Source organism: Bacillus rossius, chromosome 1 (assembly GCF_032445375.1).
Source record: "Bacillus rossius redtenbacheri isolate Brsri chromosome 1, Brsri_v3, whole genome shotgun sequence".
Lineage (NCBI taxonomy): Eukaryota > Metazoa > Arthropoda > Insecta > Phasmatodea > Bacillidae > Bacillus > Bacillus rossius.
The window spans coordinates 72,478,613-72,505,218 of NC_086330.1; the positions used below are offsets into that span (position 1 = coordinate 72,478,613).

General features: G+C 36.2%; 2 protein-coding genes across 2 annotated transcripts; one reads left to right on the plus strand and one right to left on the minus strand.

Moving 5' to 3' along the window:
• Nucleotides 1-7,007: 7,007 nt before the first annotated feature.
• Nucleotides 7,008-9,993, minus strand: LOC134537613 (prohibitin-2). The gene has a single exon (XM_063378258.1). It carries the CDS (start codon nucleotides 8,924-8,926, stop codon nucleotides 8,033-8,035), a length of 894 nt encoding a protein of 297 aa, XP_063234328.1. The 5' UTR covers nucleotides 8,927-9,993; the 3' UTR covers nucleotides 7,008-8,032.
• Nucleotides 9,898-24,819, plus strand: LOC134537609 (tRNA (adenine(58)-N(1))-methyltransferase non-catalytic subunit TRM6). The gene is made up of 2 exons (XM_063378245.1): nucleotides 9,898-10,297; nucleotides 23,268-24,819. Exon 2 carries the CDS (start codon nucleotides 23,317-23,319, stop codon nucleotides 24,691-24,693), a length of 1,377 nt encoding a protein of 458 aa, XP_063234315.1. The 5' UTR covers nucleotides 9,898-10,297; nucleotides 23,268-23,316; the 3' UTR covers nucleotides 24,694-24,819.
• The last annotated feature ends 1,787 nt before the right edge of the window (nucleotides 24,820-26,606 follow it).

The following is a 26,606-nucleotide window of genomic DNA, read 5'->3' on the forward strand; positions in this document are numbered from 1 at the left end:
TGGGAGACGTCAACACAAACCCCAAATTTTCAACACAAAATAATTAATTGAAGCTTAAACTACTTAAACTACCTATTAGAAGAAAATTCAATAATTATAGTTTTAAATACTGTCTGCTTTGAATGTTGTCATTTGCAAAAGTCCACAATTACATTGTTTGATTCTCAAACGTATGAAAAATATCACTGTAACATATTAATTAAGTACTTCTGTTGTATCCACTATCTCTGTTAAGAAACATTAGAATTTCAACCACATAAACAAAAGAACTTCAAACAGAAAAATAAAAACTTTTATACTACCTTTGGTAATTATGAAGGTAAGCCTTTTCTCTATAGAAAAAAAAAATTAGTTCCAATTTTTTTTTATTTACATGTTTTTAAATTACTCTCTAAAATACTTCAAGCAGGTTTTCCAGTAGTTTACTTTTTTTTAATGAGTGTTTAGGTTAGGATTATGTATTACAAATACCGCGATATTGTAAGAAGTTGTTTGGTGTAGGTTAACTACATTAAAAGACTTTAAAATAATGGGAATGATTTTTCAGTGTGGTCAAAGTCAGGGGCGCAACAACTAAATTTCCAAAGGGGGGGCAATATACCTTTTTATAAATAATCATCGATCCCCCTATTGACGCGGGGGTCCGGGGGTCCTCCCCCGGGAAAAATTTGTATTTCAAGGTGGAAAATGGTGCTATTTAAGCAGTTTTATTATCTAAAAATTGATTACACAGCACTTTCTTTGCCCACGTTTGCCCCCACTTCAAGGTTTCAGAAGGGGGGGGGGGGGGGGGGGGGCAAAATACCCTTGCCCCCCCCTGTTGTTGCGCCTCTGGTCAAAGTCATAAATAAATACCATTAAGTAAAATGGAACATGGTTTGGTTAGGTTTGCTAGATTTTAAAAAAAATGTGAAATCATTTGAATAGTTGCATAGGATTTACCAATTTTCCAAACTGAACCTAATCTAGCAAGGACATGATTCACAGTATTCTTTTACATACCTAAGCTAACAACTTGTTGAAAAGGTGTACTGTAAACTATCTGTTAACTATTTAATGTATCACAACACCCTCTTAAAGAATGATTGGAAAGCATGTCAGGATGCAAAACAAAAAAAATAAACATTTTGTTTTATTTTATATGGAAAACAAGTTCTCCTTCAAACCTACCCTGTCTTTATGCACGAAAAATCCACTACTTAGATACAATTTAAAAATGTTAATCAAAGACAAGCAATTTACGTAGGCAAAAAAATTTAACAGTACATACCATCTTTGCTTGTGACTTATCGAAACTCGTACTTTTGAAGAACTGAAATGGTTTTTACAACAGCCTATGAAACAGGTTTCAGGATGTAGGTGTTCAAAGTGTTAACTCATTTTTTTACATTGTTTTACCAAGCTATAGTTGATCCAAATCACATATCTAAGTTTATCTCTTGATCTTGCTGTTTTAATTTAGTACCTATGTCAAAAGATCCTAGACATAAAAACTCGAAAATCACAATACAAACAAATTATGTCTGGTTTTGTGGAAATGTTTTCATTGTTATATCACAAGTTTTTGTTATGTCTAGGAACTTTTGATGTAATAAGTTAAAACAGCAGGCTTCATGTACCTACCACAGGATAAAGCCATTTGATTCAAGGAATAAACTTGATTATGTGATTTTACCTTTTTTTTCTTAAATAACATTTTTTATATTTTTCAATGTAACTCTAGTATTTAGGTAGATATTTGTAAAATTTGTTTATAGTGTTAGTGATCTTATCAAAAGTGTTAATGTGAATTTTATTTCAAGAAGGCAACAAGTATTAAATCAAAGTAGTTCATCTAGCCACACAATAAATTGTTGTAAGTACTTCAAATCGAGTAATTTATCTTCCATGCACAATTGTAATCCCATTGGGCAATAGCTCTAATTAACAGTCAAAGTTTGGGGATTGAATGTTTCTTTGCTGACAGTTTAGTGTACTTCTATATTCTACCAATTACTTGGTTGTAACCATGACAAACTAGTTTCTGACCAGAAGCATTCACAGAATTATATTTCTCAGGAAGAGAAATAATAGAACAACTTTATCCAATCTTTTGCTTTCAATTTCTTTCTTTTTGATTGTGGAAATAATAGATTTGTATACTTATTTTAAGATTTTTGAGGGGGGAGGGTAATCCCCCATCCACAGCATGTATGCCTGTGTTTCTGACATATCTGCAATAACATTTGTCAATTCTCAATTTAAACAAACATCTGAAAAATAAAAAAACAAGAACTCCCGAAAGAAAATGAACTTTATACCGATATTTTGCAGGAAAAACTATATAATTCTGTGCATACAGCCTTAATTACAAAAAATTATTCCAGAAGTCATTGCCAAGCGATGCACTGTTCGTGCAACTGTATGCTACATGAGAAATTGGCATTTTCTTTGAGTTTTTAACTGACTAAACAAAAACATCACATGATCCAAATCACTGATTACTTCTGCCATACTGACTGATGCTGCTGGCACTGCTAAGGGTACCAACTAACTTTATGGACCTGCAAGCTAGTCCACAGGTAGAGCACGGGTGCTGTCTCAGGGCGCATGTCGCCATGTGGCTGGCAGAGAGCAGGTGATGACAGAGGTACCCCCAGTTGTTACAGCCACCGGATGCTATGCTAAAGGGCTGTGGCTAGCTCATGAAATTATAATACTTGTATTCTGGTTTAGATTAGGTTGGGTTGGGTTGGGTTGGGTTAGGTTAAGGGTTAGGTTAAGGGTTACATTAAGGTTTCGGTTTAGGTTTAGGTTAAGGTTTAGATTTGGGTTAGTTTTGAGACAGGTTTGGGTCAGGTTGGGTTAGGGTAGGGTAGGTCAGGTCAGGTCAGGTTAGAGAGAGAGATACAGACACACACAAACACACACAGGACAGAGAAAAACACACACACAAACACATCAAAAAACACACACACACACATTGACAGACACAAACACAGAGACATTCACACAGAGTTATCTGAAGGTGCATTTGAATGAGTGGGTGCACAACATCCCAGCTACACACAGCCGATATCTAGCAGGACCTAACTAGGACTGCATTATACTGGTTCTAACGTACATTTGCAAGAGCTTTTCTAATGCTGTATCCTTCAATGATTTTATTAGTTGGGCCACTTCAACTTTGAACTTTTGATAACCAGAATTGCGTAATTAACCCAGGCCAGAGGTCACCAGACTTTCAAATGAGATGAGCCTAGTATTAAGTAAACAGATTCTCCAATTTTTTTAGAGCCCCGCAAGATGTATTTTCTCTGTATCTGCGTTGAATTTCAAGATGATAAAAAAACTACATAAAATCAAAATATTTTATTCACAAATTAAATATAAAGTCTTAAAAAATAAAAGCCACTTAAAAAACACACACAAATGTAAAAAAAAAAAATATTGTAGTCATTACTATATCGCTACTGATAAAAAAAGCTCATGGGCTTTGTAAAATTTATTATACTTAGTTGGAATGGTGACCTTGCATCGCTTTCAGAAGCTTAGCTATGTCTGGCAAGTAACTACTTATTTTCAATTTTAGGCACGATTGTAAGTTGTGGTCAATTAATTTACTTCTTAATTTATTTTATATTTTATTTGATTCATTGAAGGGAATGTTTGTTCACATGAAGAGGTACAGCACAAGATTGTAACGATAGCGAATGCTAGTTTTTTTGTTGTCATTGGTTTCAGGAAGACTATTTTCATGTATCCAATATGATTTGCTCTATTTTAGGTACATATTTGTTTTGCAGCCTTCCACTTATGGTGACACGCGTTGTAATTGTGTCGTTTGATTTTGTTCAGCAATTTTTTTTTGTGCTGTGGCAGCGCAGCAAGTTGTAGAACCGTAAAATCCTTTGAAAAGAGCCACATGCGGCTCACAAGCCGCGGTATTCCAAACCCTGGCCTATGCTAATATTTTATTTGTATTCTTGATGTATTGATGGTGTATGTACAATATTTTATCACATACCAGTTTTATAAAAGTCAAGGGCTGAATTTGGTGATGAATGAATGAATTAATTATTTACTTAATAAATTTATTAATATATTTTGTGAATCAAATAAAATAGAGCACATAAAATTACATTTAGTAAGTTAGTGTTTTAAATTGCTATGAATATATATATATATTTTTTTGTTCCATATAAAGTGCATTTTCTCGAATTCTCCAGTTAACACTGGTTCTCATTATGCTGGATCAGTTCGTTGATAAACAAGGTTTAATAAAAGTGGGAAAATATATGATAAAAGACTATCATGAAAACACAAAAGTGCTTAAAACTGAATAACTAACAGTTCTTCGGCATTAAGTATCTCAATCCATTAAATTTTCTTATTTTCATAGCTTTGCCAGCTCCGGAAGACCTTGCCTCATCCTTGTCCCAGTTCCGCCCTTTCCTGGCACATCCTTCCTGGCTGGGACCACCCCTCTCTCAAGGTCGCTTTTTCCACATCTCCCGAGAAACATCCTTGGGAGGGAACTGTACCTTCAAGTTTTCAAGTGTATTGAGTTGGAAACTTTGAAACCTTTGATAAATATTGTATGCAAACACTTAAACTTGCACATGTTCATTGGGAAATTTACAAGAAAACTTTTTTTTTCAAATGCATATTAGTAGCCAATGTTTAAAACAATGCATAAAGTAGGTCACAGTTGTTATAAATGATAAGCCAAAAGTATGTACAATCCAATTTACTTACATATTACAAACAAAATTTCTAAAAGTTTTCTTTAAAAGTAAATTTTTTATATATCTAGTGTTTTTTCCAAGCTTCAAATAAAATTTCCAGCATTAAATAGCTATTACCGTATATACTCGTGTATAGCGCGCCCTTTTTTCCCCGTCAAGTGAAAGATAAAATCAAGGATGCGCGCTATACACGGGGAAAAAAAAGTTAAAAGGGGAGGAGGCGGGGAGGAGGAGCGGTAGTCGTTAACTGCCGGGTGATGGGTGACGTTTCTGGCCAGCCCCCACACACACACGCACAAGCGACGCGGCCTCTCTTTCAAACACACACACACACACACAGACTCACAAACTGGTCTCTCTCGCGCACACACGCACACACACACACACGCGTGCGCGCGCAAGCTCGCATATCATGGTCTCTTGTTTATTTTTAGATCTCTTCCCTCTACGGAAAGCCAGCGCAGCAGCTAGTAAAAAAAAAGAGAGAGAGAGAGAGAATGTTGTCACCCGCTTACTCGTCCAAACAGCTACCTGTGAGTCATCTAGTCCTCGGCGCCAGCTTAGCAACGTAGCGTGACAGGAGTGATGGTGTTTAGTCCTGTCAACTGTCAATGTTACTTGATGGTCATAGTCCCGTTCCTGCCTGCCTCCCTCTCTCACGGCCTCGTACCAGTTGTGATGATACCGCGTTTCATTATCTTCCATCTACACAGCGGAGTTTAGCTTGCTCGTGTCGTTTCAGATGGTACAGTATGCCACAAAAGTTTCGCTTTCAGGTGGAAGAGTATTTAATTTAAGTATTTTCCTGACATCAATGCTTGCTCGTGTCGTTTCAGATGGTACAGTATGCCACAAAAGTTTCGCTTTCAGGTGGAAGAGTATTTAATTTAAGTATTTTCCTGACATCAATTTAAATAATCATTTATTTCATAAGTAATTACTTAACAGGTACCACAAAATGTTAGTAAAATTTATTTTTGGGGGGGAAAAAAAATTTTTCTTTGGAATTTGTTGCAAAAATCGTGGTGCGCACTATACACGAGGGCGCGCTATACACGAGTAAATACGGTATATCAAAATTTGTCCCAAATTGACATATTTACACAGTCATGATCCCAAATGTATTGAGAATATTTTAACATTGTGAGTTATATTTGAACATGTGTGAGTTATTCACAAAGTTATGTTACAATTAGTTTTTTTTTTATGTTAGGTGAAATTTAAAATTTATGAGAGTAAAAACCTCTTTTATTCCTAGGAGAGGTTGGTTCTAAACTCATTTTAAAAATAGAAACAAAGCGAAAGCTATGAGGAGGCTAATTAAGGTATGTTAAAAGATATTTTAAGTCTGCATTGAGATAAGATAGTGAATTTGATGAAGTTTCCAACAAGGCAGTGCTAAAGTAATTACAACCCGTATGCAGATCTGGGCAATATCGAAAATACAAGTATTTGAAATACGTATTTTCAATACTTTTGGGTATTTTGTATTTTGTATCAGTAGAAAGTTATGTCTCAGTATTTTATATTTTGTATCGAAAATACTTTTGAAGTATATTTACTGTATTTTGTATTTTTTAAAATACAAAATACATTGCGTACTTGCATTTATAAAATATCTCATTTATTTGCTGGATATTTTAATTTTAGAAATTAGGATTGGCTATTTATTTGCAATCTGGCACTAGTGAGTGATATCATTGTAAAGGTACATATTAGTTGAACAGAAACAGTATCACAGATTTAAAAATTGCTGTCTTATCACGTATGTTCATACATATCTATGGAATATGATTGAAAATGGAAATAAACATGGCAAGCGATTGTGAATCAGAAAATGTTACACACCAGCAGAAGATGATTGGTTTGCATTCAATGTCAATACAAATAATGAATCAAGTGTTGCACAAACAAACAAAATTGAACTTGAGTTATTACAATACTTTCAAGTTAAGGCTACCCACATGAGTATGCTAGATGGTTATCCAGTGGTGCGAAAGATTTCTTACGATATGATACAAGTTTAACCTCTAGTGGTCCTGTTGAAAGGTTGTTTTCATTTGCAGGTATAATACACAACCATAAACACCACAGCTTGAGTTGACACAATGTTCAAGAGACTGGTTTGTCTTAATGGTAATTCGTCCTTCATTGCTCACAAAAATGTTGCATGTATTTTGTAATTTCATCTGTATTTTAAAATACTATTTTGTATTTTGTATCTAAACTACATTTTATTTTGAGTATTTTGTAACTGTATTTTTAATAAATGTACACAGGTATTTTGTAATTTGTATTTCAAATACATTTTCAAAGTATTTTGCCCAGCTCTGCCCGTATGTCTTCACAGTACAAGTGTGGCAATAGGATGTTTTGGACGGGAAGATTCACATGCTTGCTTAGTACAAATGTTTCTCACATTAAAATATGGAATACATTATTGGTATTGATTCTATCCTAGAATAGATACAGCTGAAGCATACTTTACAATAACTTAGAAATTTAATTTATTTAACAAAATTATAAACAATTAAATTACACAAATATAGTATCGCAAAATATACTAAACCGGATGGTATTGCAGAATAGAATATGATACGGTGGATGTTATATTAAAAGGTATCATGTTCTATACTAGAACTGGTAAGACTATAGTATACTTTATGATACCTAGAATATCAAAATCATATTTTAAAATGACTAAATTATAAAAAGCTGTATTGCAAAATATACTAAACCAGGCGGGATTATAGTACTATATAGTATGATACTGTAGGAACTGCATCTTCAGTATTGTGTTTTATATTATAATTAGCATACAATACAATAATCAATAGTTCAGTAAAGAAAGTAACATATTTTAAGCAAAATAAGCATGTGAATGTTCTCTGCTCAATACCACTACATTCCTGCGCTCATTCTGTAAGAATGCCGGGGTGGTAATAATGACATCAGTACCACCATGTTAGTGTCAATATTGTTATGGTATTGGGTTGCAAATTCTCTCAAAAATTCCTTGAAGTACTTACAGACCTAAGAATAATTAACATTAAAATTCTTGGTACATGATTGGGGGTACTATTGATGATGAAATTGCAAGAAATATACCTAATGAGTAATGAACAATAATGTAATATTTTCAAACTAAATACTATCATATTAAAAGTTACAAAACTAAACAATCTCCAAAAAAATTTTTATACTATAAAGTTGGCTTTAATAGAGAAAAACAACTCAGCACAGAGCAGATAAGTTCAGCATTCCAAATGTGTCTGAGAGGCGGCTGCTACACTTTCCGGCTCGGGCTACTTCCTGATCAGCTTCTCACTGAGGTTGTCGAACTCCGGGTCACTGATGTTGAGCATGAGGCTGTTGCCGCTGAGGAACACCCTGTTCTGCGAGTTTGCGATCGTGCGCGCGATGTTCTGCGCAGCGCGGATCTTGCGCAGCTTCAGGTAGCCCGGGTTCTTGCCCATGGCCTGCCCCAGCATCTTGGCAGCCTCCGCCTCACCCTCCGCCTGCACGATCTTCTGCTGGCGCTCTTGCTTGGCGCGCTCCACCACGAAGGCTGCACGCTGAGCCTCCTGCTGAGCTACCTGCTTCGCCTCCACGGCCGCCGTGTAGTCCTTGCCGAAGCTCAGCTCCGTGATGGACACGTCGTCCAGAATGATGCTGAAGTCCTGCGCGCGCTCCACCAGCTCGCGCCGCACCAGCAGCGACACCTGCTGCCGCTGAGTGATCAGTTGCGACGCGTTGAACTTGGCCACCACGCTCTTAAGAACCTCGTTGCAGATAGACGGAAGTACCTTCTCGTCGTAGTCCTGCCCCAGCTGGCGGTACATCTCGGGCAGCTTGGACGCGTCGGGCCGCGACAGCACGCGCAGAGAGATGTTCACCATCTGAAGGTCTTTGCTGCCGGTCGGTGACGAGATCTTGCGCGGCCGGGACCTGATGTCATAAATGATGGGGTACTGGAACCACGGGATGCGGAAGTGGAGACCCTCGGCCAGGATCTGCTTCTGTATGCCTCCGATCCTACTGAATATGATTGCTCTGTGACCGCCCTCCACTGTAAACATAGACTGCGCGACGCCGAATCCAGCAACGCCTACTGTTGCTAAAAGTTTCATTCCTGTTCCTACGCCTTTTGGATTCTTCATGAAGCGACTAGCTAAATCATTTAACCTATTCTGCGACATTTTAAAAGTACAATACCTCCTATTATTTCGATTGAAATATTTTATTAAACGAGTGTCGTTCGTTTTATTACGGCAAGGCTAGACAAAAACAGTTGACGCTTGAAGTTGATGCAACAGCAATGTAAACAACAGAGTAATATTAAAATTCTCTATACGGCATCTAAAATTTTCCGTTTTCTTATAAGTTTCACAAACAAATGTATTTTTCTTTTTTCCAGATTATTACTCAAAATTTCAAGTTTTATAAAGCAGATGACAAAATCTAAAAAATTTTAATTTTTGTATTTGTGTCAAAAGTATATGGTTCATTTCCATGCCTGCCAGATGGTTGTAAAATCAACCAGCTTGTAGGTCTGTTTAGTGTTTTGTTTACGCATTGACTAGTTGACGCAACCATCATTTGGTTTATAATTTACTTGCTGTATCAGGGAGTTGGTGTTTCTATTAGACGTAGTGTATTTACGCTTACCAAAAATTAGGAAAGGATCTTTTCCCAACGACCTAGAGATATATAGACTGCTAGTGGGAGGCCATCTTTGATTCCAATTGAATTTGACAGAATGGTGGGCAAACAGTGCTTTGTTAGCAGACGACGTACGTTGACAGCAGAAAAGTGGCAGTGTACTAAGTTAATTATTTAATTGCATTGAATCTGAAATATCAACAGTAAAGACACAACTAAAACTCGTAATGAACGAATACGACTACAATAATAACAAACCCACACAAATCATTTAAAAGTGGTCATTATTCCATTGCAGTCGATTATTTTAAATTAATAGTAGGTACTTAGTAATGAGATAAATTCCATGTAATGTATCAAATTACCTATACGAAATACATATATAATAGGTTCAATAACTGATCTACTTATTGATCACAAACTTTGGGTCGAAGAGGGGTTAGCTATTTTATAGCGCATTTAATGTCGTACCTACACGTCGCATTACGATGAAACTGTATTTAAAATTATATTTCACTCGTTCCATATTTAATTATTACCCTCAAAAACTGTAAAATTGCGAAAAACCTACATTTTTAGGGAATTTACTAGCAACTTGCATCTTTCTCCCATAAGAACCAATGCTTTTACAGCTATGTTTTGCCCACCATTCTGTCAAATCAGCTCTCTGTCTCTCTCGCTCGGATGTAGTTCCCCAGTATGCCGTCGACAGCAGCAATTGGCGCTGAAAGCAGGGTGATAAGCAGTCTATATATCTCTAGGTCGTTGTCTTTTCCTGATCTCTGTTAAAGACACTTTTATCTGTGACTACAATATTTTTGTTATATGTATTTTTCTTATGAATCACAACAAACACCAGCATTAGATATAGAAGTTTATATTTTGTGCCTAAGCTAACATAAACGAAGGTAGTGTATTGAATTTTACTATTGTAGTTAATTAGATTGAATTACATGGGGTTTTACAAATATATGTAATATTGTATTAGTGAAATGCTTATGTTTATTCTATCCGGGCCATAACATAACTTGGTCACGCTTGTAAATACTAATAAAACAAGAATGGGGAGTAGATCCCGATACTATAATATTGATGACACCGACATGTACCGCGTTTATACTAAAATTTCATTCAGGATTCAACTTGGAGTGGACTGAGGAATCTAGATTGAAATTTTACTTAAAACACTTTGTTGTGGACAGAAGTTGGAGTGAAGTGAGATAATCCACTCCACTTGTTGAGGTGGACTGGACTGAAGAACCAGATTGAGATTTTACTTTAAACATGGACTGGAGTGAAATGAAAACACGCACGAGTAAGCCGCAGCCATATTTAATATCATTTAATAAAGAGACCAATAACAAACAATGCAATATTGCGGCGGCTTACTCGTGCGTGTTTTCATTTCACTCCAGTCCATGTTTAAAGTAAAATCTCAATCTGGTTCTTCAGTCCAGTCCACCTCAACAAGTGGAGTGGATTATCTCACTTCACTCCAACTTCAGTCCACAACAAAGTGTTTTAAGTAAAATTTCAATCTAGATTCCTCAGTACACTCCAAGTTGAATCCGGAATGAAATTTTAGTATAAACGCGGTACATGTCGGTGTCGTCATCAATATTATAGTATCGGGATCTACTCCAAAAATAAAGATTACAAATAAAGCAATGCAATAGTAGTTGTGCGATCTTATTTTCGAATTATTCTGTAATTCTTCCATGGTAATAGAGAATCCTGTTCACACAGATAAAGGGCCCACTACCAACTAGCTCTCTTCCTCCTCGAGTCAAGATTCAGGTCCCATTTTTCTTCCTAGAGGTGTCCTCACTTTATCTTTATCGGAAAGGGTGTTCTCTAGAACACCATGTCTTTCCAAGGCCTGTTTCATGGACATTTCATCCTTCACAGCATGCATTGCCTCTTCCTTCTGTTGGCGCTGATACTTCAGTATGGCTCTTAGCATAGCACTGCAACACCATGTTTTACATGTTAATATAAAAATTTGTTATATTAAATATTTGGCACTTTGTTTTGAGAAGTTAAAATTAAATTCAGCACTGATACTGAACCAATATAATATAACATCTGGGAGGAAAAATCACCTCATTAGGTTAAGTTTTCAAGTAGTTCTAATTTCAATAATTTAATGATTTACTAAAAAAAAAAAAAAATTCCTTGTGGGTAAATATTTACTTGGGCGGTATTTCCGAAAAAAAATGTTAAAAATCCGAAAATACCTTTATTTTATGCTCTTCAACTTCCTCTTTTCATTAAAAGTGGCGGAGGTAAGAAATTCCAAATACTTTAGGAGATATCGAATTTCTAAATTTCATCATATGTAGTTGAGCGGTATTTGCGAAAATAAATGTTAAAACCGAAAATACCTTTATCATATGCTCTTCAACTTCCTCTTTACATTAAAAGCGGCGGAGATAAGAAATTCCAAATACTTTAGGAGATATCAAATTTTTTAATTTTGCAATACAAGACCTGTGGAACCATTCGAGCGGCGCCATTTTTGTTATTTTGCCGTGAGTTCGTGAATACGTGAATCGTGAATGCGTAATTAATAAAATGGTTGATTAGGTCAGGTCAGTTACATTATTAATACTTTCAAACTAAGCCGACATTAAAAATTATATTGTGAATTAATTTTAATGGCTGTTTAGTTTTAAAATATTTATAATGTAACTGACCTGACCAAACAAACCCGGACAGAGGGTGAACAGTAAACTAAAATGGTCGATTAGGTCAGGTCAGTTACATTATAAATACTTTCAAACAAAGGTGATATTAAAAATAATGTGAATTAATTTTAATTATTCTTTAGTTTTAAATTATTTATAATGTAACTGACCTTACCTAACAAACCCGTAACAAAGGATGTACAGTAACAACTCACGTAAATTTTTTTGTTACTTATTACTTGCGCAACAATATCAAAATAACAAATAAGACTTTAAAATTAGAAACGTTAAAAACTCACCTAAGTTGGAGGCGGTAATTAAACACAGTTTTAAACAATAATTGAACTAAATAATCACGTATTAGTTCATTTGAATTCTGGCCTATCACGAACAATCACGTGACATCATTATCCAATAAAAAAATAGATACTCGTACGTAAACAAGAAACAATTGTGCACGCACGCCACAGGAATGCGCTGGTTTTGTGCTGAAATTTAAAAATTCGATATCTCCTAAAGTATTTGGAATTTCTAATCTCCGCCGCTTTTAATGAAAAGAGGAATTTGAAGAGCATATAATAAAGGTATTTTCGGATTTTTAACATTTTTTTTCGCAAATACCGCTCAACTACATAGGAAGAAATTTAAAAATTCGATATCTCCTAAAGTATTTGGAATTTCTAATCTCCGCCGATTTTAATGAAAAGAGGAAGTTGAAGAGCATAAAATAAAGGTATTTTCGGATTTTTAACATTTGTTTTCGGAAATACCGCCCAAGTAAATATTTACCTGCTTGTGTGTAAAGTCGGTTTACGGACGATAGTTTAACGTGACAACATCATAACAAAACATTGATGAAATGATTGCATACTTTTAAGAATAAAATTGAATCATTTTTATTGAATTATCACTATTTTGTATGGCTACAAAGAAGGAGTGAAATGAAATCTACAATTTAATTGATAAATTTACTTTTATTTGCACTCATTAATTCAAATATGTTTATTACTTTAACGAAGAGATTATTTTAACTTTAACTTTTATACATGTTTGCTATTTAACTTTAAGATCGTCAAGAATGTTTTACGCTTTATCGCAATTACACATATAACGACGAAGTTTGTTCGTCGTGAAATTAAACGTAGAATTTAATAAAAATGCCCTTTCAGTTAATAAAATAAGTATTAGTAAGTTTAAGTAAGAATTTCGGCTTTAATCTCCAACCCAGAGGCTTGTGGTGCGCTGGGGCCGAGATTAAAATTTGTCGAGAATATTTTTCGTTTTTGTCTTCCAGTGCTCAAAATGATATGCAATTGTGGCGCCGGGCATGAAATTTTATTTATAATTCATTAATAATAACGCCCCTCGTGATAAACAAAGGAAAATATGTATTAACGAGTGCCTGGTTGCCGCGGAAGCTGGTAGATAGCGCAATTTGTTCGGTTCGCGTCCGTCACCGTAGATTTCAGCACCGTAGGGGAATAATATAATTTCGTTTTTATAATACGATTTTATAACAAATACGCATCCCAAATACACCAAACTTATTTATAATGTGTTACAATATTTTTTAAAACATTGTGCAAAATATCCCGGGTGTAATTTGAATTATTATGTGTAACTGTAAAACACCATTGTTCGTACAAAAACGTATTTGAAAATTCAACATTACTTTTAAATAACCATACCGATTGTGCTGAAAATCGGTGGACGATCGTTAAATTACATAATATTAATAATTCAAAAGACAAAAACAATGTCAAATCGATGTTTGTTCCAATCGAGTGGAAGAGAGATAGATGCGGCGCAAGCGTACAATATGTGTAATGGGACACATCGTAGTGGGACAATGTGCATTATGGGATACTTTTTCGTGCGTGCAGCCGGCATTCATCGATTTATTAGACGTCACGTCAAAAATATAAATGTTAATTATAATGTCCTAGTGTTCATCATAGTTCTTTATGTTCCAGTGGACAATTACTGGTCCTGGTGATGGGTTGGAAGTTTTACGAACACTGTTAACTCATCATAATGTAGGTAATATACATTTTAGTGATTTGCAGATTTTCCATTTTAAAAATAACTGACATGTACCAGTGTCAGGCACGACGAAAACTAGCGATTAAAGCTACAGCCACACGGCGCTATGCTTGCTATGTTTGCGACATTCGCTACATGAGTAAAATATACCTATCTGCATCTTAGGTGTCACTGGTCACACAAAGCTCTGTTCGCTATATTTGCTATGTTGGAGATGTCGCCCAAAACAATGCTGACTCCGCGATTGCGGAGATATAAACATCTGTTTTCACACAGAATTGTGCTCTACTTCTGCATTTGCTTTTTATGAAGTTTAATTTCTTTCAGTATTGTACTTTAAATAGTCAAGAAGACAGAAAAGTTAATTGAAAGATTACAAAAATATCCATGTTTATGGAAGAATATAGATGGCAGGACATGCAGGACAATGACTGGGATTTGATTCCAAGGGGATCCTAGCAACTGCTTCATCAAATTAAATTCTTCAAAAATTTTTGTTTTTATATTAAACTAGGTTCTGCTAGTTGTCCTGGCTATTTACCTCTATATATCGAAAATGGATGGTTTGTATGTAATCTGGAATCTATAAAGTGTTTGAAATTGTATTTTATTTTAAACTCACTCACCAATTACTTATCAGTCACAATTACTATTTGGTGTTATTGAGGATTAAAGACAAAAAAAATCACAATATACCAATTTTCAAAGCGATTGTTTGAACGGAATAGAAGTTGATGTGCTGCAGCATTACCTAGTGGCAAGTTATAGCGAAATTGATGTTGTGATAATATTCTCAGTGTTCAAATACCTTTATGTACCAATTTTCATGGCAATCGGTTGAACGGTGTAGACGTTAATGAGCAGCAGAGCCATCTAATAATGATTTATAGCAAAATGAATAGCATAAAAACCTTCTTCATGATAAAAAAATCACTGTGATGTGCCAACTTTCATGGCAATCGTTCACATGGTGTCGGAGTTTATCAATGTCGTACATACATACATACCAACATCCAATTTGTGTGTTTGTGTTTGTGTATGTCTGTCTGTGTATATATATATATATATGTGTGTGTTTTTATATGTGTGTTTATATACAGATACACACTCATATTCACGAACCCCTTTCCCCTTTGTTTTTTACGATCCATACTGTGAGAGCCAGCAGAATATTATCATCTTCACCTTCAGAATCATCACTCTAATCCCACAGCATGCATCTCTCCAACATCACGAACTAGACTATCCCGTCTAGTCACCTGGCGCAGTCAACATCGAACATCGCAAATATCACAAATATAGCGTAAATTTCTGTGTGGCCTCTGCTTTATGGTTTTAAGTGATCCAATGTTTGTCAAACCACCCCCCCCCCCCCCCCCCGACAAATTCCTTTTTTGTGTCATATGTTATCATTAGACCTAATTTGCTAGATATCATGCTAAACACCTTGCAGAAGCTTACAAACACAAATATTGCCCTGAAAGAAACATCAAAACCATTAATTAAAAAATTAATTACTTACCTTCTTAACATAAAAAAGCAGAAGTATATTTTGTATCGTAGAGTATGGTACACTACTTTATAATGCGGGAATCCTCCTTCTGTAATCAGGTGCGTTCCGAAAAACTTCATGTTGACACAACCAAACTATTCTTGCTCTGAACTTTAATGGTTTGTTCGACTTATGAAAATTTGCATTCTTGCACTTCACATGTATTTTTTTTTAGAAGTGACTACAACTTGTACAATGACAACCACTGGTACATTTACCTTAGATGATGCAATTTTCATGACTGTGGTCTGGGCGGCATCAATTTTTCAACATTTTTGTACACTTTGTTTAGAATTCGTTGACTGTAGTTGTCTGTGTAAGCCTGAAATGAGACTTTTAATTTACTTTTAGTCATTGTTCCAAGGCCAGAGTCTTTTGGTTGTACCATGTGTCACAAGAGACCTTAGGATGTAATTTGTGTAATAAATAATCTTTGTTTTGTGATAATTTTTGTGGATCATTTGGAACAGTGTCTTGGTCCCAAACTGTCGGTAGGCCTGTTGCAAATTTAAATAAAATAAAATATGTATAGTAGTTGGTCAAAAAAAAATTAAATCCAATTATACTAGTTGAGAGACTTTATTTACCACCACAAATCATTGAGAGGAACTTTTCATTAAACTTGTCGTAGGTGGGGTTTTCGGATGGACGAAAAGGAATAATTTGGGCGCCACCACGTGGAAGGGCACGTGGACCCGGCTACGAACTCTCGGCTCAGGGCCGTGACGTGACCCGTGTGGGGCTAGGCTAATCTCCCCCCTCGTACGTCGAGTTCGTGGGCTCTTGAGGCGTCCCACACGCCTCGGAACTCAGGGAATTATACACGTGACCACTGAACCACACATTCTGAGCTAGTGATTTTATTACCAGCGAACTTGCACAGGCAAATTATTACAAGGCACGTTACAAAAATGGTAAAAGAGTTTTACGTAAAGTACTAAAAAACACAGTTGCGGGTGATAACCAGTTTATAGGCTGACCAGGTCACCGCGTGGCCTGGCCTCGAGAGTTAATCACGTATTACGCGTACGAAATATCCGTAAACGGAAAACAAATATTTAGGCGAAAGAGTCTACCACCTGGAGCAGGCCTCGAAGAAGTTAGAAGGTTTTAGATTTAGTTAAAGATGTGATGGAAACTAATGGATCAGTGAACAAAAGAGATGAAGTCGACGAGGTGCGCGGGCCGCTCCTACTCCAGGCGGCGAACGGAAACAGACTGCCGAGACCAGAGCATCATGGCCGCCGGGAAGGGTTAAGTTCCCGCTTTGTTACCGGGCAGCCGTCCGGTAACATACTTAATCAAACAAATATTATTTAAAAAACAAACATAATTTAAGTACACTTATTTATAATTAACGACCTTTAGTTATGGTGTTATTTCTTATTAAAGTTTAAAAACTATTGGCGGGTAGTTCTGCGTATGCCCGCATGGGGCGCTGCGCCGTCTTTACTTACTAAAACTTGAGGCGTGACAATTAGGGATATTTTATTACATAAAAAGGTTTATACATTATGTTTATTTTAATAAAAGAAAGGGGTCGTCGCACTAACTCTAGCACCGCCTCTTGCCGGGCGCCCAACACACACACACACATGCACGGGGCGGGAGGTTTGAATAGAGGGTGGTGGTGGGAGGAGAGGGGTGGCGACAGCGTGAGGCACATCGGGCTTAGGGAGGGCGTAGCCCCGGTCGACGTCAAACTTAAATATTGTTTTGGAAACCAGCAAATATTGCAAGTTTTTACATGTTTGTAACCGACACACCATTTAAAGCTAGCTGAAAGTTTGAACTGTTACAACCTATTATCAAGTTATTCCATTCTACTTACTTTCTGTTGCAATTTTATTCTAATTTTATTACTTCACTCCTACTGGTACCAAAACCACTATTTTCACTCCTATCATAATTTTTTATGTTCACAATGATATCCATTCTAGCACTGTTACCAATATTACATACAATAATTCCCTTCATTCTTCCATTCAAGTCTGTTATCATTGGCCAACTTCAATTACATATGTTTTATCTGAACATTAATATACATGTGCTGCTTACCCATATTGAGATGTAGAATTGACCCCAGCTACAGTAGAAAATAATAAACTAGTATGTATAGTGATTCCATAACAATATTGATGTTAAAATTTAGTTGGTTATGTTACTACCACCTCTACGGAACAAGCGCAAGAACGTTAGTTTTTGAGCGAGGAACATACATATGATTGTTGTTCACTAAATTTGTCTCTTAAAGAAATTAAATTTTGACTATCATAAAGTATACTATAATCCTATCTATTCAAGTAGGCAACATTATATTGAAAATATTTTACTGTATTTTTTTGTAACTAAGAGTCTTCTGAACCATTCTAGTATGTTTAATATTTATCTAGCATGTTTATATTTAATTTTTAAATTTTATGTTTTTTTTATTTAAGATATTGTAGAATATACTAGAATCCAATCCTATTTTACTAATTTTTTCTGTGAAACAATTTTTTTTTGCTCTCTGACCACCCTAAACCACCATTTACGACTGTTGCACAGTTAAGAAATTTAAAGTTACTAACGAATAAGCGTAACTATACCATCACTGAATTAAAAATACATTTTTATAACATAGCATCACTATGTTCTCTAGTTCTTATACTTGGATACATTTGTTTACGATACCCACTTAAATTTAGTACCACAACTCTCGCACTACAGTTTTTTTCCCCCTTTGTTTTGCTACTCACCATACTTAATTAATTATCATGTTATGCATTATGTGCTTGGTACTTTATAACTATGAACTACTATTTCACTGATTCATTTTATAATTTCAGTGGCTAGGGCTGTGCGAATGTGACTTTTACTATGCAAATCAAATGTGAATCAAATAATTGCAAATATTTGCGAATAGGGAATAATTTGCGACTATGTTCTAATTAAGTTCTAGGTATAAATCTGAATAATTACAGTCAAAATTTGGCATATTATAAATTGTTGTTTAAAAGAGTAATGTTCTTTAGCTTTGCACATATTTTTATTACTCAAGTAACATGTAAATTTTTATGTCTCTTCTAATGGTTTAGTAATAAAACACAATCAGTGATATAGACATGTCTTCATCAAAAGCCAAGCCTACACCTTGCCATCAACATTACTTAAATTGCAGTGCAAAAAAACCAATTCCTTTACATGTTCTGGATCCAGGCATTGCCTCTTGGAAGTGACAATGTTCCCAGAAGCAGAAAAACAACGTTCTGAAGCAACCTGAGTTGCAGGTACACTCAGGTACATCAAAGCAACACTAGCTATGTTTGGAAACTTTGTTTCACCAAAGTTTTCCCACCATTTCCACGGGTTACTTGTTCGGTGGATACGTTTCTCTGTCAAATATGTTTGTATTTCTTGAGCACAGTTACTGTCTTGTAAATTTTTGTTGTGAAGTTTGTCAAGTGCTGACCAAAGTCCTGATGTACTGGCGGAGGTGGTGGGGTCACCCAACTTCTGATTGTGTATAGTATGTTGTTCATATCTTGCAATCTGTTTGATGTGTGCTTTGAGTGTGGCTTGTGCAACAATCTTACTAACAAATGCATCTTTGTACCTAGGGTCAACAATCATTGCTACGAGAAATACTTTGTCTTCTATGTAATTTGGAAATTGTGCCAAAAGATGTTTTGAAAGACATTTCGCAAAAATAACTCCGCCTTTTTATCAATGTAATCATTAAGGTGACTGTGCAGACATTTTAACATAGGAATAACCATGGAAGATGTTGGATATAAATTGCCACTTATTTCTCGGGTGGCATCAGCAAGAGGCTTAAGAATGGCCACTATTCCAGCCATCTGCTTCCATTCCGAGCTAGTTAACATTTCTGTGCTATCAGTGTTAATTTGGTCTGCAACCAGTGGTGCTTTTATTTGAAGAAGCCTCTCTAACATAGAATAATCTGACTACCACCTAGTGTCAACATGTTGTATCATTTCCAAAACTGGTTGACTCATTTGTTCCATCTGGCTGTGAAGACTTTCCCTGGCTTTGCTGCTGCGTCGATAATGACCAACCACCTGTCTTGATTTTGCCAAGAGATTTGATGCTCCATGACATTGGCGGTAGGTGTGATATATAGACAACTGTAGAGAGTGTGCAAAGCAAATGCGAGCTTTATCCCCAAACAGAAGTCGTGAAGCAAGCTGGAAGTTTGCTCCGTTATCTGTCACACAGTATATTGGAATAGTTGTTTCTTTTACGGTTATTCCCCAGGAATTCACTGACAAACTCAACTCTTCAGCAATTTTCTGACCTGTGTGTGATGTGTTCATGTTGATGCTGTCCATCAGGAATGATTTGTATGAAAAATCTGAAGTGAGGTAATGGGCAGTGATGCTTACATAGCTATCTCCAGCCTTGGATGTCCAAGCATCATTTGTAAGTGACAAATTGGACATACTTGTCATTTCATGCACAAATTCAGCTTTCAGTTGAGACATTACCTTTTGCTGTAATTTTGTTACATAGTTGGTGGGAAATGTTGTTCTAGCAGGAATTTGATACTGAGGAGCTACTTCCTTCATCAAATTTCTGAAGCCATCTCCTACAAAACTGTACGGTAAAAGATATGTACCAAGCATTCTTGCAATCCGCTTTGTAATTTTCTGTGCTGCACTGTGGTTGGGTGCCCACTTCTACTGCTTATTGAAAGCAGCATCAATACTGAGCTGTGAAGTTTTGCTGATCTTGACAGGAGGAGCCTGCTGTTGAAGGCTGGCCATTTCAGAACAGTAGGTCTTCCATTCAATGGGGTGGGTGGACTTGATGTGGTTTATAAGAGGTGCCGTAGTACCTAATGACAAAATATAATTGTTTGTACTTACATTATATACATTACATTGTCAGCACATTCAAATTTTAAATACATGAAAACCAGAGTTATATAATTTGTAAACGTAAAATTCATATGTAAAAGTAAAGTTAATTATTGTTGTAAGTTTGGTTTCCATAAGCATTTTGTATTGTACTATCATCAGTTAAAATAACTAGAACAGATTAGCATCGAGGCATTCTTCTCAAACTTTACCAAATGCAAACAACAACAAATCCTAAAAATCACGTGTGTTTGAAGACTTTTAATTGTACTCATTAAAGGAGACAAGGGAAATGAAAATGCACATATCATGTAATCCTAACACTCTTATAAACTAATTTCAAACTTACCTCGTTTAGTTTTATAGTCCTTCGTACATAATTTGCATTTTGTAAATGTCTTAATCTTCTGACTGTGAGAAATTAGACCATATAAGACTTATTTTGCTTGTCAGTGCGGTATTAGTATCAACATCTTCGTCGTAGTTATTCATTGTACCAGTCCTATTTTCAATTTAAATCAGCGGAAACACGGATATCGTAATGCAGGAATCAAAAAATTACGTCCAGAACTTCACTTCTTCTTCTGAAAATTAAAAACTGCAAAAAAAGATTATGAAAGTAAACAGATCTTCAATGTATCAGTTTTATTCTCCGCAATAAATAGTCAAGCGATTACCAATTGATATATTAAAGAGTGGTTTATTACAACTGCTCATAAGCATGGTCAATATTCCGTTCTCAGAGTCTTTTGAAATCAAACGTGTCAAGGCGAAATAATTTTTGATGAATTTTGTTTATCTTGTCTTTTTAATTTTATCTAATTATTTACGTAACATTTTTGGTAGATTAAAAAGCGATTGCGCTGGAGCAGTTCTAGCAACACAATTATCTGGCCATGGGCCGCTCTGCTGGCCATAACCACAAGCGGACATGTTTTATTTTTTCCTGTAGCCATGATGGCAGCTGTGTTTACTTTTCTATCGTTTAAAAAATTCTCTAGATTTGTATTAGTAAAATTAATAGAATGGTGACCAAAGAGTATGTGGGCATTAGTTTTTAAAGGTTATTATTGAAAGCTGATGTGCAGGCATTGTTTTAAATAGTTTTACACTTATATATGGCACAAACATGGCTCACCCAAAAATTGTGCTAAGGACAACTTAATTAATTATGCTACACATCACGTAAATTTTGCAGTAAAATTGTAAGCATTTATGATAATTTTCACGCTACATTGGCTTTAACTGTTCTCAGTATGCCCATTTATCTAACCTAAAATTTTATGTAATTAAAGGTCCGCTTACAGTTTTTTCTTCTACCATTAAGTCTCTAGGAAAATGTTTTCTCGAGGTTTGACATATTATTGTATAACACATTTTGTCAAACAAAAGTGATATTTTAATACATTCGAAAACTTTCGAATATTTGAAATTTTCAAATACTTAATTTGGTTTTGAATGTGTATCAAATCAAATATTTGATTTGCACTAATATTTGCAATTTCGAGTATTCGCACAACCCTAGTCAGTGCATTATAGGGCAGTTCCAAGGTAACTGAATTACAAAATTTGGGGTATTTTTCATACATTAAATTATGTGCTAATTGTTTTAAAAATTTAATGTAAATTTACAGTAAGTAGTATCTCTTTATATTGAAGGTATGTTGTTTTGCAATGTAACCTTTTTTAAAAATTTATGGATAGAGGAGTGAGAATTGCGGTGCTCCGCTGTTCAGACTCAGCCGTCGCTACTCTGCTACTTAATGTTTTCGTCAACATATTCTCTGGCTTAATTTCTGTTCCTGCTAAATTGATTTTTTTTTTTTTTTAAGTAATTTCTACTTAAATTATCTACTTTTATGAAGAGTTATTTTTATCGCAACACCTAGGTTATATTCCAGGTTCTGTTTCGTCAGTATTCCGATACTGTACGTATGTTCCAATTTGTTCTTTTGTTCTATGTCATGTCCAATTTAGTTTTTATAAATTCTATGCACTGTCAACCTATGATTTGACTTTTTTCAATTCCATATAGGTATCTAGAAAAATTAACTGTTATTTCAAATTGTAACTTCAGTTTGGTGATGCATCCCTACAATTTTTTTTCTTTTACAACTCGATGATTTATTAATGGAGTCAATGATTATTAAATGTGTTAACAATGTATTATTATGGGGGTTAAGAATTTACTTAAACTAAACAATCAGAGCAATATTATAATAATATTTTAAAAATTATTAGAAATTCTGGGTAGATATAATTTTGTTAAGTTATGTTAGATGTAGTTTTCCCAGTAAATATTTAGTTCCTTTATTAAAGTATATCTTTTAGTTGTTTTTAATCATAGGTTGTGTTTCTTCTACATTTTTCTTTCTCTGAACTTCAACACACTCAGTAAATTCATATACTTTTTTTTTAATATTTTTAAATTACGTGAACGTAGTTGTATAGCAAACACACTCAATTAAATCAATTATTTCTATGCACCTTATTAACAAAATAGCACTGTATTGTCACTCACAAAACTACTTGCAATTTTGCTTCTGAAAGAGATTACAATCAGAATTTTGAGGAGGTTAAAAATTTGACACCTGAAAATATATTGCAATGTGATGCTTTGTTTTATTGTGATGTACTAGTGTTGAGTTGGTAATGCTTCCAGTAAATGAATAGCTTTTAAATGAAATAGTGATTTTGATTTTCACTAATCCGTGTATTTTTGTTTAAACATATCCAGATACCAGCAGCTGCAACTTCGCACGACTGGTAACTGTTGTTTGCTGAAAATGAGTGATAAAAATGGAAGCAGTATAGTTAATGTTGGAGACTATGTAGTAATCCAGAGACAGAAGTACTCAAAACTACACAAGATCACAAAGAAGTGTAAAGTTAGTCTAGGTAAAGACCAAGTGGAATTGGACATTGTAGTAGGAAAGCCTGTATGGACTACATACAAGATGGAAATAAAGTCTAAGAAGTTGTTTAAATTAGTTGAATGTGATTGTGCGGAGAGTTTGGCTGAACAGTTGATAAGAGATGTTTCCAGTGGGATGGATAATAGGAATATTTATGACGATGGCAATTCTCAGCTACTTTCGAAGGACGAAATTGTCGGGTTGAGGGATAGTGGCTTGTCTGGACCGGAAATTGTGGGGCATTTAATAGGGAACAGTAAAACCTTTCACAATAAAACAGAATATGCTCAGGAAAAGTACTTGCTCAAAAAAGAGAAAAAGTATTTTGAGTACGTGACTATCCGTCGTCCTACATTGAGGCTAGTAACACAAATAATGTTCAAGCAAGACCCTGCTAAGATAATGTGGCTGAGAATGGACACAATATCACAAATCACTACAATGGTTGGTATTCATTCACATGGGACGTACTTACTGTACGATAGTGGCTGTTTGGGACTGCCGGCAGCCAGCATGTTGAACTACATTGGTGAAAATGGTCATGTTATTAATATACACCCTGGGACTCTCCCTCAGAAGGAAGCTATTCAAGCTATGAATTTTTCTGAAAGTCATTTGAGTCGTATGATGACTGTGAATATTCATAAGTTATTGTGTAATGTTCATGGTGATACAAGCAATAAATGTCAGGAAAGTAATTCTGTTGGTGATTTATCAAAATTAGCTCATTTTTCAGATGAAAACTTGCCAAAAGTGGATGAGAATCATGGCAGTGTCACTAGTGAAGAAAGAGCAAAGATCTGCCAAAATGGACGGAAGTGCTCTGATGACCAGTCGACTGGTGAAGAAGTAGATAACAAGAAACGGAAACTTGAAGATGGGGGGACCAACCTGGCCAAGAGACCCCGATGGGAGCTTGAGATGGATAGAGCTGCATGTCTGCTGCGGACTCGCAAGGCAGACGGTCTCGTGGTGGTGGCTCGGGAGCATCCTGTGAACATAGTGACATCGCTTCTGCCGCTGGTGGCAGCGTCTCGACCAGTGGTGGTGTACAGTGCGGTGCGGGAGCCCCTGCTGGACCTCTACATGCACCTCAAATCTCGTGGAGACGTGGTGGGCCTGCGGCTCACGGAGACGTGGCTGCGGATGCACCAGGTGCTGCCCGACCGCACTCATCCTGATATGCTCATGGATGGGGGAGGGGGGTACCTACTAGTCGGGACTGCTGTGGAAGGGAGGCGGTGCTGACAAGACACTTGCATTCTACTTTGGTGGATTGTGCCTGTTACTGTATAAGTCGTAAAATGTTTTTACACAATTACTGTTACATTGTAAATAATATTTATTTGTATTAAATAGTTGAAATGTTTTATAGCAATTGCGTTATGAATCAATTATGTTTTAAAAAACTCCGTTCATCTGACTGTTTTGGGAAACTTCATGAGGTACATAAATATATACTATAGTTAAAAAAATTTTCTGGTTAAATGAAGTTGGACAACATGACTTGTAATCAACAAGGTTGTACTATAATTTTTAAAGATCCATGGTGAGCATATCAATTGTTGGTATTTGTATTGTTTGAGCCAACTGTTCTATGCCTAATAATAAAGTTATGTTAAAATTATAACTTTACTGAGCACTCAATTTACGAAAGGACTACGTTTAAGTACAGTGTTTACCCGCAGAAGAGCCGCCCCTGCATACGGGTCACAGTTTTAATTTGAGTCTTATAAATACAACTTTTTGGCTGTATAAGGACTGCCTTCAAGTATAAGGTGCCCCACATGTATTTTTACAGTGGAGTAGAAGTGAAGTCTTTGTTCTGTTACTCAGCTTATTGGTGCGTAAGAAATACGGCACTGGTGTTAATTAACCCTTTATCCTCTTTTTGTCTGCTTTCTGTGCTAATTTATCACTGTGTAGATGATCAGACTATGTTTCTCCCCCTCGTTCCTACTGATTTATGACCCCTTCTAATAAAAGACAGCTTTGTATCCCTTTCCTGCTATTGTATTTTTAAACCAGTCATTTTCCAAAACAGAAAGAAAAAGGCAGCAAGCTACCATTTCTTGTCAGTTTCTTGTAGAAAAACTATCTCACGTTACTGTCAGCGGGAGCTGAAGAATGTAAATAGTCTGTCTTTGAAGAGCAAATTTCTAAGCACTAACTATGGGTGTAGTTTTATCATGGAATGTTACATTCATAGAGGAATCTCACGCAAAACACAATTATGTTGGGTCACAGTTGCGCCTTTCCTGTCGAAATAGGTACATGGAGATTGTGCCAGTTTACATCCACCTTCCCCATTATGCCTTCCAAAATACCAATTGGAGTGTCTTCAAACTACCCCTCTCCAATGCCCTTGACCTTAATCTTCCCTTTGATACTCCAGCCCATCTCGATGCCAACATCCTCACCGAGCCAATCTCTGCGGCCACATCCAACTACATTCCCCTTACTCGCTCATGTTTTTTGATCACACCCTTCCCAGCCTACCTACAATATGCAGTGTCCCTGTGGAATCGTTTCTGCGACCTCTGGCAGGCGAACTGCTCCCCATGATACACAAGGGTCTACCTCCTGCTGTGGGGGCATTACCGGTGCATGTTGGGGAGTGAAAAGCCCAGTGGGAGAATCAACACTTCCAATCCCTCACTGCCACATCTGGTTCCCTATGATTCCACATCTGCTACCTCGATTCCATCCCCACCTCCATCCAACACCATCCCTGCAGGAGTGGCTGAAACGGCCATGGAGAGATACGAGGCAGTAGACACGTACCTCGCGACCACCTTTATCTCAGCCCAAAGTTCCTTCCTGTCCTCAGAGTCCTCGGACGAGGATGTCCCCCCTCCCCGACACCCTGCACTACTCACTTGCCAAACACCACCTCTCCCGACTCAAACCTAAATCTACATCTTGCTCCTGCTCCTCCGCTCCTTACTCATCTGTGCTTTGCGCAAGTCTACTGTGTTCCTCGCTGTTGTCATCAACTCCATATTACTTCTCTGCCACTTTCCCACCCCTTGAAAGACCACCATTGTATCCCCAATTCCCAAACCAGGAAAAAAAAGTTTCCTCCCCTACCTTCATCTCCCTCCTACCCATTCTGTCCACAGTCGCAGAGAAAGTCATTCATAAAAACCTACTCCATCAGT

Coding starts and splice junctions, on each gene's coding strand:
- LOC134537613 (XM_063378258.1), bottom strand. CDS start 8,926: ATGTCGCAGAATAGGTTAAATGATTTAGCTAGTCGCTTCATGAAGAAT.
- LOC134537609 (XM_063378245.1), top strand. CDS start 23,317: ATGAGTGATAAAAATGGAAGCAGTATAGTTAATGTTGGAGACTATGTA.